General features: G+C 36.5%; 1 protein-coding gene across 1 annotated transcript; it reads left to right on the top strand.

Annotated features, from left to right (window-relative positions):
- Window positions 1–11,371: 11,371 nt before the first annotated feature.
- Cbr-ncr-1 lies at window positions 11,372–17,131 on the top strand (the record flags this gene model as incomplete). The annotated part of the gene is made up of 14 exons (XM_045239608.1): window positions 11,372–11,582; window positions 11,807–11,967; window positions 12,221–12,502; window positions 12,553–12,705; window positions 13,179–13,328; window positions 13,375–13,652; window positions 13,702–13,966; window positions 13,996–14,120; window positions 14,240–14,946; window positions 14,992–15,275; window positions 15,320–15,939; window positions 15,986–16,807; window positions 16,848–16,981; window positions 17,028–17,131. The coding sequence occupies 14 exons, from the start codon at window positions 11,372–11,374 to the stop codon at window positions 17,129–17,131; spliced, it is 4,296 nt and encodes a 1,431-aa protein (XP_045095425.1).
- Window positions 17,132–17,241: the final 110 nt, after the last annotated feature.

Raw genomic sequence — 17,241 nt, 5'->3', positions numbered from 1 at the left:
ATTTCTGCTGAACAAAAATATTCTTTCGCAGTTTTTCAGTAACAATTTTTCACTGACCACAAGCGTTTTTTTTTTTTTTTTTTTTGGTTTATTTATTTATTTCAACGAAGGGAAGAAAAACCACTAACACGTGAAATGTCTATGAAACTAGGAGATATAACAGGGACATACATTTGTAGTAATTGGGAGATGAAGGATAAACCGAGTTAGTAATTAGTTGAATTCAAGACAAGAAAATGTTTTAGATCACAGGATAATAGTCGATTTTTGAAAGCCGCTGACGAGGGCTTTACCGGAAACACATTGGCGGGTAAAGAGTTCCAACATCTGATTACTCTATTAGAAAGAAATTGAGAAGATATTTTTGTTGAGTTTTTGATAAGTGATTTGAGATAGTATTTGTGACGTCGCAATGATCCAGCATGATTAAATATTTCGAAAATTGGAACCTCCATGATAATTTCTTTGGAGACAATAATTTTATACGTGTAGACCAAATCATTATAGAGCCTGCGATACTCCAAGGAACTTAGCTGACATTCTTCCAGTGCTTCAAAGTATGAAGTGTATGCCATCCTGAATTTTTTGAAAATTCTGAAAACAAATGACTTTTGCACCGATTCCAATTTTATAATATGATCCTTTAGGATTGGAGAAGTGACTATCGTTCCATATTCGAGTAAAGGGCGTATGTAAATTGTATAGCATTTTATAAAAACACTCCACGATGCGTTTTTTAGAATGGAAAAGAACATGTTGATCCTCTGATGTGATTTCCGAATAGCGTTGCCTGAATAATAACCTCAAAGATTAGAAATATTTGCTTCATACATCAGGTTTCTGGTGAATGATAGTTTCAACTGGTATCTGAGTTATTTTCAAACTTCTCTTTTACTGAATATTTCATGTTTTCCTGGGAGAGAGAAAGAAAATTGAACCAATTTATTTTATTTTCGCAACTCTCTTGCTGATTTCCGACCACCAAACTTCTGGAGGGAGACATTGAAAAATTGACATCAGCAGCTCGCGTAACACACTCTCACAATTAAACCAGAAGTTTCGCAATCAGGTTACTGGACTTGTTTTCTGGGCTCATAGTGGGAGCATGTTGAAAATAAAAAGATACATTATTTTGGAGAGCATTGGAAACAAAATGAAGGAGGGGCAAAACGAAGCAAGAAAAAAGCGAGAGAGTCTAGTTTGGCACACGCCTGACTAACACTGCTCGTATTTCAAGAGCAATCACCATTTTTCTCCCATTCGTTTTTCTGTCAGCTTGTCATTAGGACATGTATGGGTAGGAAGTTTTTTTCTTCTTCTGGTTAATTTTTCTGAAATTCTGGTGTTTTTCTGAATATTGTTGTTGGTGGAAAAAATTAAAAGTGATTGGTTATTCTATTTTTCTTTTTTCCCACCTTCTTACCATATTCAGTTAGGAATGCTGCTCTGGACTGAAAAAAAACGAGTATAAAAAAGCAGGACTCAAACTTTTGAGAATTATAATAACAAATCTCTCATATGATCATAACCAATTGAATTGTTTCCTAATCCCTTATTCATCATTTTTATTTCATTTCTATAAAAACCAGATGATTTTCTCATATTACCTCTTACCATTTTTTCTTCAAAAATATCTCAAAAAACTTTAGACAATGTCAAGTATTCAAAATGCAACACGCGATTCAATCTAGTTGTTGTCCTCTCTCTCTCTCTCTTTCTCGTTTTGCTCCTTTACCCCGTTTTTTTCGTCGTCTCTCTGTCTTCAGGGTCCCAAGTCCACGTTCCACCCTCGTTTTCTTTTTTTTTATCCGCTTTCATGTGCTCTCTTTTGAGACTTCTTCCAGCATCTCAACGCAATCTTCAAGAATTCCCCGGTTTTTTGCCGCTTTTTATTTTTTCTTGTATTAACAAGTAATCAAATATCAAATATTCCAGATCCATCCATTGCTATGAGCAAAAATGCATGGAAGACAGTGACTACGAGACAATGGATAATCCTTTCGAAATAGAAGAGGCTGCACTTATGGACAGGTTTGTTTAGAACTGACTCATCCTTGTTCTTATACTGAAAATTTGTATATGAGGGATTCGATTTCACAATATTTTTTTTCTATTTTTTTTTTGTTTCTATCGATCATTAAATTTGCTGACCCGTCACGTGCGAAATCTTTACCTCCAATTAATATAATAATTGACGCTATTTGAAAGCAATAGAAATGGATTGAGAAAGAAAATCAAATAAAACTTGACGTTTTGCTTAACGATATCTCGGAAAACGCTCAGAAATCACAAAAAAATTTAGAAAATTTAGTTTGATTCACATTTTGAACATGTTTCACATATGTGAAACTAAGTAATTTCCAGAGAATTGTTAAACAATAATTATTTTGAAAGCGTGTTTGAAAATGGATAATGTAAACCATTAAACCAATGTTTCTCATTTTCTGTAAGCGAGTGATAGATTGACAAAATGTTCATCATTATATCGCATACATTTTGGGAATAAATAATTTTTGACAGCTTTCACGGAGATCGGGGTAAATTTAGTCAAAGTTTATAGTTTTCGGGAATTAGCATAAAACGTTCAATAATATTTTCGTTGGTAAGTATTGATGTACTATAAAAACTCTATAACAATCAAATTAAAGCCAAATTTTTACGTTTTTCAAAAAAAATATTGAAAATTTGACAAATGATGAACTTTCAATCAAAAAACCACCAAAATTTTATCAGTTGACCAATTTTTCTCTTATAGGAATCAAAAAAATCTATTACAGCATTTACGGTACCTTCAATTTTCAAAATTTTAAAGTGAATATTGAAAAGTTAGCATGACTCAACTTTTGAAATTTTGACTAATTTCCTTCAACTCTTTCTTCTCGCACAACTTTTCAACTCTCCCTCAATTAATTTCTCTCTCTTTTGCTTACTCTTTGTTCCCTCCAACGCTCCCAGACAGGGAAAAAGACAAAATGAGGACCATCAACGTTGTTCATGGAATATAATCTTTTATTTAAATTGGCACTTCCTCAGTTTCTCATTTCAACTGACCACCAAAAAAAAATGAGGCGTATCCCGTCATGTATGGAAGCGTTCCTTTCCTTCATCGCTTTTTCTCAAGGCTGCGTCGTCCGTGAAAGGTTGACGGGCACAACTGGTTAGATTTCCATCCTAAAAAGCCAGATGGCCTCTTTTTGCTACCAATTTCGTCTCATTTGAGTTCCAAAAGAAGAAGCGATATTTTTTTTAAATTCTCATCAGGCTTCTTTTTTCTCAGCAGCGTGGAGTGCAAAAAACTCGCTGAATAGTTGATCGGAATCTTCTTTATATGATTTTCAAATGAGCCAAAAATAGTATTGATAACAAGTTAGTTTGTGGTTTTCCCAGTATTTGCATAAACCTATTTTCAGATTTTAAATTTAATTTTGAAATGTTTATTATTCGAACGATTTCTTTACCTAATTGATTCTGAAAATGTGATGGGACCCCAAATAGAAGGCTTGAAGATAAACAATTCATGAAAACAGATCAGCTTGAACAACGTCGGAAAAATCACAAAAGTTTTTTATTGAGATTTGAGATGAGATGAATTCAAATGTCAAGGCATCCGACTTCAAATTTTGAAAAGAAAACTTGTCGGAAATGAAATCAATACTGTAGGCATTATTTTCCCATAACCACTCTTCCGTTTTAGTCATACCTCTCCTATTTTGTATGTTTCTCTCTCCTTAACTTTCTTCTCTTCCCATCAACACAACCCTTTTCACCAACTGAAAATGAAATATCATACCGTCCCAGTCCAACAGACACCTATACACTTTTTCAAAAGATAAATTCTATCAGATGTGTGAACAGTGTGATTCACTGATTTTCCCGTTATGCTAATATTTAACAACCAAGGCGGCGGAGGCACTGAATATATCATCATCAGGTCAGTCTGATTTTTCCCCGATTTTTTGAAAATCCTAGGATCGAATCGATTCTTCGCCACCAAACCGCCTACTTATGTTTTCCTTTGCAAAACAAACATTTTTAACAATTGTTTGTTTGTTAGTTTTTTCTCCACTAAAACGGAATTATGTCATTTTTGTTGGGGGTGGCTGACTTCGAAAATAGTTTTCATCGAAGTTCTCATTCCGAACATTTTAGTGAAGTTATTTTTGAAGACAAAAAACTTGGGTTCTACACCAGGAAACTATTTCTAAAAACTTCCCACACTTGGCTTTACTCCGGATTTTGTTCGGAGTCTGCCAGATGGAGAATTGTTCTTTGAAAGTGTTTTCTAGTGTTTTAGTAAAAAATGTTCAGTGATTTTTAATTTTTAACCTTTAAAAAATCGCGGCTACGTTGGTCTTCAAATCGGTTTAGTTTTTTGCATTTAATTTTTTTTCAAAAATAGCATACTGTTGCCAATATCCTACCGCAATCCAGGTATCCCTTGTGTCTAGGCGCAAAACCACTCGAAAGGTCACTCAATTGGTCATTTTCTTGTCGGGCGATGATCCGAGACACACTTCCATCTATCCATTCCATTTTCTTCTCATCCTTGCGTTAGTTCGCATTAATTGAATGAGGCTTCGAAGATTTATACCTGTCGCGCCTTTTAAGAAATTAATCGCAGGTGTTTTAATTCGGGCGACATTCTACACTTGAAGTACTTTTCATAAGTGCAGCGATTCTGTGATTCTCAGTTTTCCCTCTTGGAAGATTCGACCGGAACACCTACCACAGTACTCTCTGAAAAAGGCAGTTCTAAAAAAAACCGAAATTTTTAAATGTACATGTCTTAATAAGTACTAATTACTTGCCCGTGGAGTCTGAAAATTTTTGAGATTATTTGCCAAATATAGAAACATTTTTGCAGTTAACTGTTTTTTCGTACAATGACGTGCTGAAAAGACAAAAAATTGGAAAAAGAACATTTCGAAATTTTCCACACGACATTGATGAAAAAAAAACGCTCAATTGTTTATACATCCCATTTTTTCCAGCATGTGATTGTTCAAAACATTGCAAACGATAAAAACCGAGTTCCAGTGTTGATTCATACGTTTTGAAATGTTTTAAAATAGCCATCTTGGAATTTCTTACTCGAGAGTACTGTATATTTTTTATTTGAATCTAGCCACGGTAGTACCATTCAGGTAGTATTTGTTCCAACACTTTTTAAACCAAATCTTGGAAATGCTTCTTTTAAAAATATGTTTGAATTTTTTTTGTTGTTCACCGACTTTTGTTTTCAACTTCCTTTTTTCAATTTTTCCATACAACAGGAGTTTTTTTTTTTGAAAAATCCGTTCTACACCAATTTTTCAATCATCAGTTCTTTTTCAAAGATACCCATGGGCCTCGAAAAACAAATCAGGATAATCCTCTGTTGAAATATTTCTTAGTTTTCTGGGAAAACGATTTTCAGAATACTCTAGTTTTGCATTCTTGATTTTTGTTCAGCATTGAGATTCCCAGATGAATGAGTAATCCTCGAAAATTGTTTTTGTTACTTCATTATTCTGCTATCAATATTGAAACAATTTTAATTCAGATCAGATAATCCGAGTTCTGACTTTTCAAGTAGTTCATTTTGTTTCCTTCTTTGAGTAGCAATCAGAATTTTTAGGAAAATGATATTAAAAGCATGTGATAATTGTTTTGGTGAACTTACGAGTGATCAAGCCTATATTTTTCTAAATGTCTTGCACTTTGAAAAAAAATCATTCAAATTTAACCGTTCCAAATAATTGTTAACTCTCTTTATATCTCCTAATTTTTCTTTGAAAAAAAGCATCTTAATGCACTAAACATGCTCATTCTTCCGCGCTCCGACCCATAAAAAGTTCCCACACAAATCTATATCTTCCATTACGTGTTCTTTTATTCTTCTCCTTTTTTTCTGCTTGAATGTCTCATTTCTTCTCACATTTATCTGGACTTTCTTTATGATCATCCTGTAAAATAGTGAAACGGTTATAGAGAGAAAGGAAAAACGGATTGTACAGATGGATAAGATTGTTCTTTACGATTGGTCGTTCGTTCATTTTCTGGGAGGAATAAGACACGTTTCTCTCTTTTAACTAAGTTTCGAAGTCCTTACTAAAACGACAGTTATCATTTAGTTTTTCAAATATAGTCTAGTTTTTTTCTTTGCATCTTTTTTCTCTCAATTTTTTGCATTGAAACTGTGTAGAACAAAAAACTTTGACACATTTCGATGCTCCTTCGTAAAATGTTCTGTTTGAAGTACTTGTTTAAAAACTTTCCTCGAGACTATATATTTGCTCAAAACTCCCACAAAACACAACTTTTTGAGCTCCTCTTTCCCCCTACCGTGATCTTCAGATACATCTGCCTCATCTCTTGTTTCCTCTTATTAATTAGTCGCACTTGTTTTCCACTTTGTGCTCTCATTTTTCCCTTCTCATCTCGGATTCAGATTTGTTTCATAGTTTTTTAAAATTTCCCTAGCCAAGATCTCTTGTCTAGATCCGCTCCTTTACTTTTTTGCCAACTTTCCTGTCTAGACTTTCGCGGGTAATTAAAAATAGCTTGTATCTATCAGTTCAATCAATGAAAATTGGCAAATACAGCCAAGAGAAAAAACCTTGTGAACTAGTCCTACTTGAAGTTTTCGTTTTTTCATCTCCCTCCGATCCTTCCCACTCATTCCGGCTTCTCACCTCTCGCCCGATCGGCAAGGTGCTCTGTTTGCCCAACTGATTAACAGTGCTCTTTCTCTCGCCTTCTTACTGCTACCAGATGACACCCGCGAGCGAAAAACGGCAACGTTTACCAACTTGTTATAGTAGTGACCGTTTAATCCTGGGACTTCTGTAGACTACACCAGAAACCAAATCCCGTTTGACACGATTCACTTTCTCCGTTTTTCACACTTAGACCCGGGGTCACAAGTACGGTGGTGCGAGAGTGTGTTTATCTTGGCTAAATCATAAGAGAATTGACCGTCACTCGATCTGGTCGTATCGGGATTCTTTTTGACAGTGATTGAACGTTTTGTCTTTTAGACACACTCTCATCTGAGAAATTACAACCAACTGCCGTAAGCGTCACAATTTTTTGTTGAAATGAAATGTTATTTTTTGGGCATTGAGATTCAAAATGAAGATTTATCTGTTTGGTCTCTTTTGGTCTATTTTGAAAATTTCGAGGATTTCAAAAAAAAAATGAAAAAGTTATTGCATTTTGTATTTTTTCGAATATAAGCCCACACTGTTTTCTCCCCTTAAGCTCAATTGCTTTGGTTAACTCAAAAAAATTTCTAAAATGTATCAGCCAATGCAATGCTGCTAATTTTACAAAAATCATTTGTCGGCTAACATTTTTTTTAAATATTTTCATAGGAAACCGAGATAATCAAGCCCAGATTGCATGTATAGGATCTTATATTATTACAGCGCTTATGGTATTCTTATCTCAAACACTGAAATTCCAAACAAACATTTACATTGGAAAATAAAATATTGTCATTTTGAAAGATCACTAATCTGAAACCCAAAAAATAATTGAATTTACTTCTCTAATGTTTCACTGAATTGAAGAACTCAAAACTATAATTTAGTCCCTATGGGAGTATGCAAACTGGAAACTTTCTAATTTCGAGTTTTTCATTCTTAGAACAGTTGAAAAAAAACTAAAACCGTTTCTGGAATGTTTTGTTTCTACTGGATCCTTCCCGTTCAAGTTTATGATTTTCTTGAAGCGAACTGTTACTTGGCTTTCCATTGATATCTAAATTCGATTTTTACAAAAAGTTCCTTTTGAAACTTCTAGAATACAGTTCTCAGATTGTTCTGGATCATGTGTTCGGAACATCAAAAATCAGTGATGAACTTTTTCCCTTCAAAATTCATCAAATGGTTATCATAAAATTCCATATGGTAATTAGTCTCTATAAAAGCCAAAACACCCCCACATAAACAACATTTGGAAGCTGATATCAGTTGACATTCGCTCCACTTCTCTTTTCAAACCCTTCATTTTAGCGCAGGAAAATTAGGATGTAAGTTTTTTTATCTGTTCTAGTTATTTCCAGATGTCAGGTTAACTCAAACTACACTGATTGACGATGAGCTTACAAGATTAGCTTCAGATTTTTTGGAGATAATCTGCATTCAGTGATTAAAATTTGTTTTGACCCCTCCTGGAAGAATCTACGTAATAGATGAACGGTTCTGAGATTCATACCAAGTTCCGTTCTGGCGTTTTAGGTTGTGACTTCTCCCTGTACAATAACTAAGTAACATTGGCGCCTACTGTGACTCAACCAAGCTTTGACCTAAATTTCTTTTTTCTTTCCTTTTTCCTCCGTTCAATTGCCTCATTTCGCTTTCACGTCAATCTTTTTTTCCGTCTTTGAAGAGTGTAGACGACCTCCAATTGCGGGTTTTATGGTTTCATGCACCATGAATTTACCAAGCTCTTTTAGTCTTGAGATGAATTCTCGCTAGAGCTTCCGAGAACATATTCTCCTCATTTCCAAATTTAGTTGAACCCTAAAGGCCGTAGGAAAATAATATTGAAAAATTGAAGAAAAGTAAAAAAAAGAAGCCTTGCGAAACCCTATTTAGCTGTTTTGCTCCCTATTGGGACGACCACCCGGTCTTTATTTCTTGAATATTTTTGAAAAACCATGTTCTTCTTTTTCTTAATTTTTTGATTCTCAAAAGTCAGAGATCAAATAAAAGTATAGTCGAAGGAAATCTATCTAGACAGGAGATTCGATTATCATCAAGATTCCAATTATGGATTACTGTAGATTTGAGAGCTGGAATAGTATAAAATGTGATGCTCACTTGCCAGTCCCTGGGAATTAATAGAACTTAACTATAAAAAAGTTTTCAGTAGAGGATACCCACGTGTACTAAGCACGTGACAGTACCATAGTCATAAACAACTCAGAGTGGCCATTTTTAAAAATTCGATTTTACTAAGATCGTCTATTTACCAGTTTCTTTATTAAAAATTCTCGAGTACGATCATAAAGATTTTCATATTTTGTTCACTTTGTGTTTTTTGAAAAGATGACATTTTCACTTCACCTCCTGGAAAAGCTCAAGACTCGTTGTCATGCCTTCGGTGGGATGAATGGGGGGAAAAAGAAGAGAAGAAGCCACTCACTCCCGTTTTTTTGTTTTTTCTCCCTTTTCCGCGGATTCTCAGTTTTAATCTCCGCAACACCATTCTCATTATCGAAATTCTGTGTAGTTTTATCCATTCTTTCATGTACAATCACATGTTCTTTCTCACGGTTTGATATAAAGAAAAGAGTGGAAAATAATATAGAATATCACACCTAATTTTTTTTGGTTGTTGGCGCGTTCTTTGGACTTAAATTTCAAACTTTCAGCTACTATAAAAGCTATACATTAAGATATACTGAAACATAATTTTCAGTTTATTTTCGGACATTTTAACCATTTTCAGGAGTCTGATGCTCGTCTGTCAAGTAACCGATCACTTTTAAATTTTCGGAGGGTGTAAAACAGATTGAAAACTTCGCACTCACAGATTTTTTTCTGAAAATCCTTTGTCTCCATTTCTTTGACAATTTCAGAAAGACACCTGGTTTTTCGCATTTTTAGTGCTAAAACGAGCAAAAAATGCCTTTCAAGAATCGGTACATAGCTGAAAAGCTAGGAACTTTCCAGTTTTCAATTTAGGTCTGTTTTACACCCTGCAAAATTTTCATAATCGAAACTGGACAGCCGTGCTCCAGACTCATGATAATGGTCCGCAATGACCAAAAATTAACTGATAAATACATTTTCGCATATCTTATTGACCGATACTGTCTATACAAATGTATAAATCTAATCAAAGTCTAGAAAATTGCTAAAAATTTCTTATGAAAAAAACTGAAAAAAAAGTTTTGTATGATCTGAAACGGGCTTTCACGAACATAATTAGCCTTTGTTCACCTTTATTTATGTAATGTGAATCTTTTGTTTAAAAATACCCCAACACCGAAAATCCCAATAAGCATAAACTCCACTTTTCGAAAAAAAAACTTCATCCTGAAGCTTCTCTCAAGATCCCCTGTAGTCAAGGTAATCGGAGACGCTCTACATATTGAAGGGGCCCTTTGCTCGTTTCGCGCATTGTTTCAAAATATGTTTTCTCCTTTTTTTCCCGTTTTTTGTGAGTCAGTGGAGAAAATACAATGCGTAAAGCCAAGACGCTTATTTCCGTATTTTAACTTTGCCCTGTTTTATCATAAATGAATCATAAATAAGAAAAAAAGTTTTAAAAATCATCTACAGTACCAATGAACTCCAGAAGATTCCATGTGTCAATGTTTTAATACCTGATGTTCTGCTAATTTTATCACACATTTACCCAATGTGACGAGCGAAACAATAGACTAATTTGGACAACCCGTTATTTGATTTCGTTTTTGATTTTTACGAGTTTCCCTCACTGATAAGCAGCACACAAGGAAAATTACCCAGCTCGCTGCTAAAAATGTCTTACATCAGTCAGCTTCGTATTTTGTTAGATAAAGGTTGAAAACAGTTTATGAAACAAACAATCGGGGAAGTTAGAAATCAAACATTGTTCAATTTATTACTGGTGCTTCCTGACTCCTCTCCTTTCTTGGAAACTAAATTTGAGATTTTATGTATTCCTGCTTACAGTACTAGACCCAAAATTATTTCTACAATCTATAGAAATATTCTTTAATTTTTTAGTTAACACTTTTTTCTCAAAATTCATTCAACAGAGACTAAGAAACTGCCAGGACTCTGTAATTAGTGCGTTTCTGGAAATTGTAGAACTTGATTTGTTACGAACTGCATACCTTTTTAGAATTTGTTTATACCAAAAAGTTACGAAAAATGAGGCTCCACTTTTTAGTGAACCTGAACGTTTTCAGCCTTATCCAAAAAAATCTACTCTATTTTTAAGCTTCGAAGTTTAGTGATTTTTTTTCTACGGTAAATTGGAAAGCCTGGACACTTTATATCAGAACACATAAAAATCACAAAATCGTAGTGATATTGTAGTTTTCAAAAAATCACAAAACTTTTTGCTAACATGAAAAAATCACCAAACAAACAAAAAACTTACGCGAACTCTTCTAGAACATTTACCTTAGTACAGACCACACTCACAGATTTCGGAGTCCAGCGATGAGTCAGGGCACGTGTGACCATTTCGCTCCATCCCACTTTCTTTCTCTAATTCTTCCATGTTTCTTGCTCTTTCTCCCGCTCTAACCTCCCGGTCAACAATTCAGTAGTTTCATTGAACTGTGCTTGTGTTCGAAAGAGGCGGGGCTCAGTGCCCTTCCCCTCCCCCCATTGCCAAGACTGTATTTGAAAATCATTGCTCCTCGTTTTCAGTCGATGCACAAGCAATGAACATACTACTCATTTTTTGCTTGCTGTTTGGGTCTATATTTCACCATGGCCACGCGGGATGCATCATGCGTGGATTGTGCCAGAAGCACACTGACGACGCCTACGGGCCATGTGTAACCAATGGCACCAATGTAGAGCCGATCCTATTCGATAAACAACATCCTGCTTATGAGAAAATGATGGAATTCTGCCCGCATATGATGGAAGGTAAGAACTAGGGTATATTCCAAAATTTGGGAAATGTATTTTTCATGAGAAACTAGTTACACATATTCAATGTTTATTTTCTTCTGTGTGTCTGTGATTTGTAGCAACCGAACAAGGGAAGTGCAAATAATCCAGAAACTTTTTGCGTGGCTACAAAATATCCGTAGCCTATCTATGAGTCATGAATTTTCGGCTATTAGTGTAACGGTGAAGTGTAATTACAGGTGACAACAAACTCTGCTGCACACCATCGCAAGCGGAAGGTTTGACTAAGCAAATTGCTCAAGCCCGACATATTCTGGGTCGGTGTCCTTCGTGTTTTGACAATTTCGCCAAGTTATGGTGCGAGTTCACTTGCAGTCCGAATCAACAGGATTTTGTTTCGGTGAGTTTCCTTAAAAATTTTTTAAAGTTCAAACGTTGAGTTTTTGCCCTTTTTCCTCTCTTTTTTGACCAGGTCATTTTCTTTCGCAACATGAGCTGATTATTATATGTTGTAGAATTAGAAAAGAAACGCATATTATACCAATGGGCTGATAAGAAAAAATTTAACTATGCTTTAGTGAGTGAGTCAGTTATAGAACGACTCATACTTCGATAACGTCATCTTATATAAAAAATTTCGGGAAAATTTCCAGATTTCCGAGATGAAGCCCATTGAAAAGAAAGAGGGATTCGAATCTGAATACCAACCCGCTGAGGCCTATGTGAACACTGTTGAGTACAGACTTTCCACGGAGTTTGCTGAAGGAATGTTCGCTTCTTGTAAGGATGTCACTTTCGGTGGACAGCCAGCGCTTCGTGTGATGTGCATCTCCACTCCATGTACTCTCACAAACTGGTTGGACTTCATAGGAACTCAGAATCTCGACTTGAGCATTCCAATCAACACAAACTTCATCTTGTATGATCCAGCTAAGGTAGAGAGCAACGTGTATGTATCAAAGTATCAAATATTTCCAATGTTTAGACTCCACAATCCGATCGCTCCATCTTCATGAATGTCAACTTTACTGGGTGCGACCAATCGGCTCGACCTGGCTGGCCGGCTTGCTCAAAGTCGGAGTGCAACAAGGAGGAGTACGCAAAGATGATCAACCTGGATGACGGCAAGACTTCAGGGGTAAGATCTTGAAGATTTCGAGTTTTCGTATTTTGTGTTTGAAAGCACAAGCTCCGTTCCAATGTGCAAATATCGTAAAACAGGATCATAAAAAAGTGGCTATGACCAATACAGTAACGAAAATGTTCTGTTAATCATCCCTCTCTTCATGATTAGTTAAACAGAAAGCAAACATATATGAAAAGTGCTCCAAATTGTGCTGTTTCGGCAACTTGTTTGTCGGCACTCTATGCATTTCAAGAGCAAGAGGAGAATATTGCAACATTCCAGGTTTTTGGTCATAGTTCATTTTAAAACTGTTTTAGCTCCTAGAATTGTTTGTTTGTTGATGGTCGGTTGATTTTGTTACTCACTTTTGTGGACACAAAGTTTTTCGCGCGCAAGAAAACTGAATAGGTTGATGTTAATGTTGAGGAATGAGATGACGTTAGTAGTGTTAAAAAACATTGGTAATAAGAAAACATAAAGAGAAGAATGAAGAAAATCGAAAAAATTTTCAGCAATCTTGCAATGTTCACGGAATCGCATGCCTCAATATCTTTGTTATGCTGGCATTTATTGGATCTCTGGCTGTCCTCCTTTGTGTGGGATTCGTGTTCACTTCGTATGACGAAGAGTACACTGTAAGCGAACTTTGCACATGTTTCCATCGATTACAATTTTCTTCAGAACTTGAGACAAAACCAAGCTGGTCAAGAGTCACCAAAACGAAACCGAATCCGAAGGACTGGAGCATGGATCCATAATTTTATGGAGAACAATGCACGAGATATTGGAATGATGGCTGGACGCAACCCAAAATCACATTTCTTCATCGGCTGCGCTGTTCTTATCTTCTGTCTGCCGGGAATGATTTATCATCAAGAGTCGACTAATGTTGTTGATATGTGGTCATCACCAAGATCCAGAGCTCGTCAAGAGGAGACAGTTTTCAACGCGAACTTTGGGTAAACATCTTATCAGTTATTGTCAGAAAAATTGTTTTAATTGGTTTAGACGTCCACAAAGGTATCAACAAATCATGCTGCTCAGTAACAGAGAGTTTCAAACAAATGGAAAATTATATGGTCCAGTATTCCATAAAGACATCTTCGAGGAACTTTTTGATATCTTAAATGCTATCAAAAACATCTCCACCAAAGACGCCGAAGGTCGTACTGTAACACTGGACGATGTATGCTACCGACCTATGGGACCTGGATATGATTGTTTGATCATGTCGCCAACCAACTACTTCCAGGCAAGTTCAACTATACTGTATGTAGTACTAAAGTGCAACCAAACTTTTAGGGGGCAAAGAAGAATCTTGAATTGAAGAAAGAAGAAATCGTATCGGACGAAGATGACGCATTCGATTATTTCTCATCAGAAGGAACAACAGATGAATGGATGAATCACATTGCTGCCTGTATTGAGTAGGTTGAAAAAACAATAACAATAATACAAGAAGAACAAAGAGAATAGGAATGAAAACAAAACTAAACATTCTAAGAAAACTCTATAATTCAATTGCTTTATTGTTTTATTTTTACAGTCAGCCAATGTCACAAAAAACAAAATCGGGACTGAGTTGTTTTGGAACATACGGCGGACCATCGGCACCTAATATGGTATTTGGAAGAAATACGACAAACTACCAAGCAGCCAACTCTGTGATGATGACATTTCTAGTTACACAGAGAACAGAGCCTGAGATCCAAAGAGCCGAATTATGGGAAAAGGAGTTTATTAAGTTCTGCAAGGACTATAGGGAGAAATCACCGAAAGTTACATTCTCTTTCATGGCGGAGAGATCAATTCCGGATGAGATCGAGAAAGATGCAAAGGATGAAATTGTCACTGTAGTCATTGCATTGGCATTCCTGATTGGATACGTCACTTTCTCTTTGGGCCGCTATTTCGTATGCGAGAACCAACTTTGGTCAATTCTGGTCCACTCACGAATATGCCTTGGAATGCTGAGCGTCATTATAAATCTATTAAGTTCCTTCTGCTCCTGGGGTATCTTCTCCATGTTTGGAATTCATCCTGTCAAAAATGCACTCGTCGTCCAGTTCTTTGTTGTTACGTTGCTAGGCGTCTGCCGCACATTCATGGTTGTCAAGTACTACGCCCAACTTCGCGTATCCATGCCGTACATGTCGCCAGATCAGTGTCCAGCGATTGTAGGGATGGTCATGGCTGGAACAATGCCTGCTATGTTTAGCAGCTCTTTGGGATGTGCATTTAGTTTCTTCATTGGTAGGAGAAATCCGACTAGATCGTGAACTATTAGAATATTTTCAGGAGGATTCACTGATCTACCAGCTATCAGAACTTTCTGCCTTTATGCAGGACTTGCTGTATTAATTGATGTGGTTCTTCATTGCACTATCTTCCTCGCTTTATTCGTTTGGGACACACAGCGAGAGTTGAACGGAAGACCAGAGTTTTTTCTGCCATTTAAGATCAAGGACCTCCTTGGTGCTTATCTCGTTGGAAGACAAAGATCCACGGACACTTTTATGTCTCAATTCTTCCGTTACTCATTTGCCCCATTCTTGATGCATCGGATCACTCGTATTGTTACCGTAAGTGAACCTTGAAATTTTCGAAAAAAAAATTTATATTTTAGGGAGTTATATTTGTCGCTTCTTTCATTGCAACAATTATTCTATCCAGCAAGATCAGTGTTGGTTTTGATCAGAGCATGGCGTTCACTGAGGTAAAATTTAAACAAATGTTAGAGAAAATCAAAAATGGAAACTTTCAGAAGAGCTACATCAGCACTCATTTCCGCTATATTGACAAATTCTTTGATGTCGGACCTCCAGTATTTTTCACTGTTGACGGAGAACTTGATTGGCACAAACCAGAAGTGCAAAATAAGTTCTGCACTCTTCCAGGATGCAATGATACTTCTTTCGGAAACATTATGAACTACGCTGTTGAGCATACTGATCAAACGTTCTTATCTGGAGAAATGTACAACTGGATTGACAGCTACCTGGAATGGATCAATAGGAAAAGCCCATGCTGCAAAGTCTACGTCCATGACCCCAACACCTTCTGTTCCACGAATCGAAACAAAACCGCTCTAGATGACAAGGCGTGTAGAAGTTGTATGGACTATGATGACATCGCGAATTCCTATCCGAAAAATCACGTTATGTACAACAGGCCGTCTACTGAGGTTTTCTATAAACATTTGAGACACTTTTTGGAAGACACTCCAAATATGGAATGCGCATTTGGGTGAGTTGCTCAAAACTTTAGTATGAAATTCTATTGAATTTTTCAGAGGTCGTGCTTCATTCAAAGGCGCTATTAGCTTCACTTCTCGAGGAAGAATCCAAGCCTCCCAATTCATGACGTTCCACAAAAAATTATCAATGAGCAACTCCAGTGATTTCATAAAAGCTATGGAAAATGCTAGAATGGTATCTCGGCGTTTGGAACGGTCCATTGATGACACTGCCCATGTGTTCGCCTACAGTAAAATCTTTCCATTCTACGAGCAATACTCCACAATTATGCCAATCCTTACTACTCAACTCTTCATCACAGTTGTCGGAGTATTTGGAATAATTTGTGTCACGCTTGGAATTGATGTCAAAGGAGCAGCTTGCGCCGTCATTTGTCAAGTATCCAACTATTTCCATATTGTTGCATTCATGTATCTCGCAAACATCCCTGTCAATGCGTTATCCGCTACCAACCTTGTAATGTCTTCTGGAATTCTCATCGAGTTCTCTGTGAATGTTCTGAAAGGATACGCTTGCTCTCTCCGTCCACATGCCAAGGATCGTGCTGAATCTACTGTTGGTAGTATCGGTCCAATAATTCTCTCCGGTCCAGTTGTCACAATGACAGGTTCCACTTTGTTCTTATCCGGTGCACATCTTCAAATCATTACGGTACAAACCACTTCTTATTATTTTCATTACGATTCTTCATCATTTCAGGTTTATTTCTTCCTTCTCTTCCTTATCACAATTGTTAGCAGTGCTGTTCATGCTTTAATCATTTTGCCTATTCTTCTTGCATTTGGAGGTTCCAGGGGCCATGGTAGCTCGGAAGCTAGCACTAATGGAGATGATGAGCCGGTAGAAGTGGGGATGATGTAAGTTGGCAAATTTAGAAAGAATGGAGCATTTCTTGAGTTTCAGGTCTGGAACTGGTGAAAGCCATGCAATGGAAGAGGGTGTTCTAAACCGCCCTACTCTTCTAAACACCACTCATCTGCTAGATCCACTTCTCAAATCTGAGACCAATGAACTTGATTTAAAAGCCATAGGTACCCAAAAAACGTCATCAATCCTCTAAACGCAATTTTTTTGAAGATATCATCACCATCGATCGCTCGTACCCGTCCACGCCATCATCGTTGCCATGCACTTCTCGTTTGCCAAGAGCTCATATTGAACCTGATCTGCGATCTCTATAAAAGCCCTCTTCTACACATAATTTCACTTGATTTTTCTCTCTGTGTCATTGTTTTTCCTTGTAAATCTGTTCTTTTTAGGCGCCTATACTAGTCCTAAAACTTCTCAAACT

This window comes from Caenorhabditis briggsae (genome assembly GCF_000004555.2).
Source record: "Caenorhabditis briggsae complete genome, chrX, whole genome shotgun sequence".
Classification (NCBI taxonomy): Eukaryota; Metazoa; Nematoda; class Chromadorea; order Rhabditida; family Rhabditidae; genus Caenorhabditis; species Caenorhabditis briggsae.
This window is presented reverse-complemented; position numbering and strand designations above follow the sequence as displayed.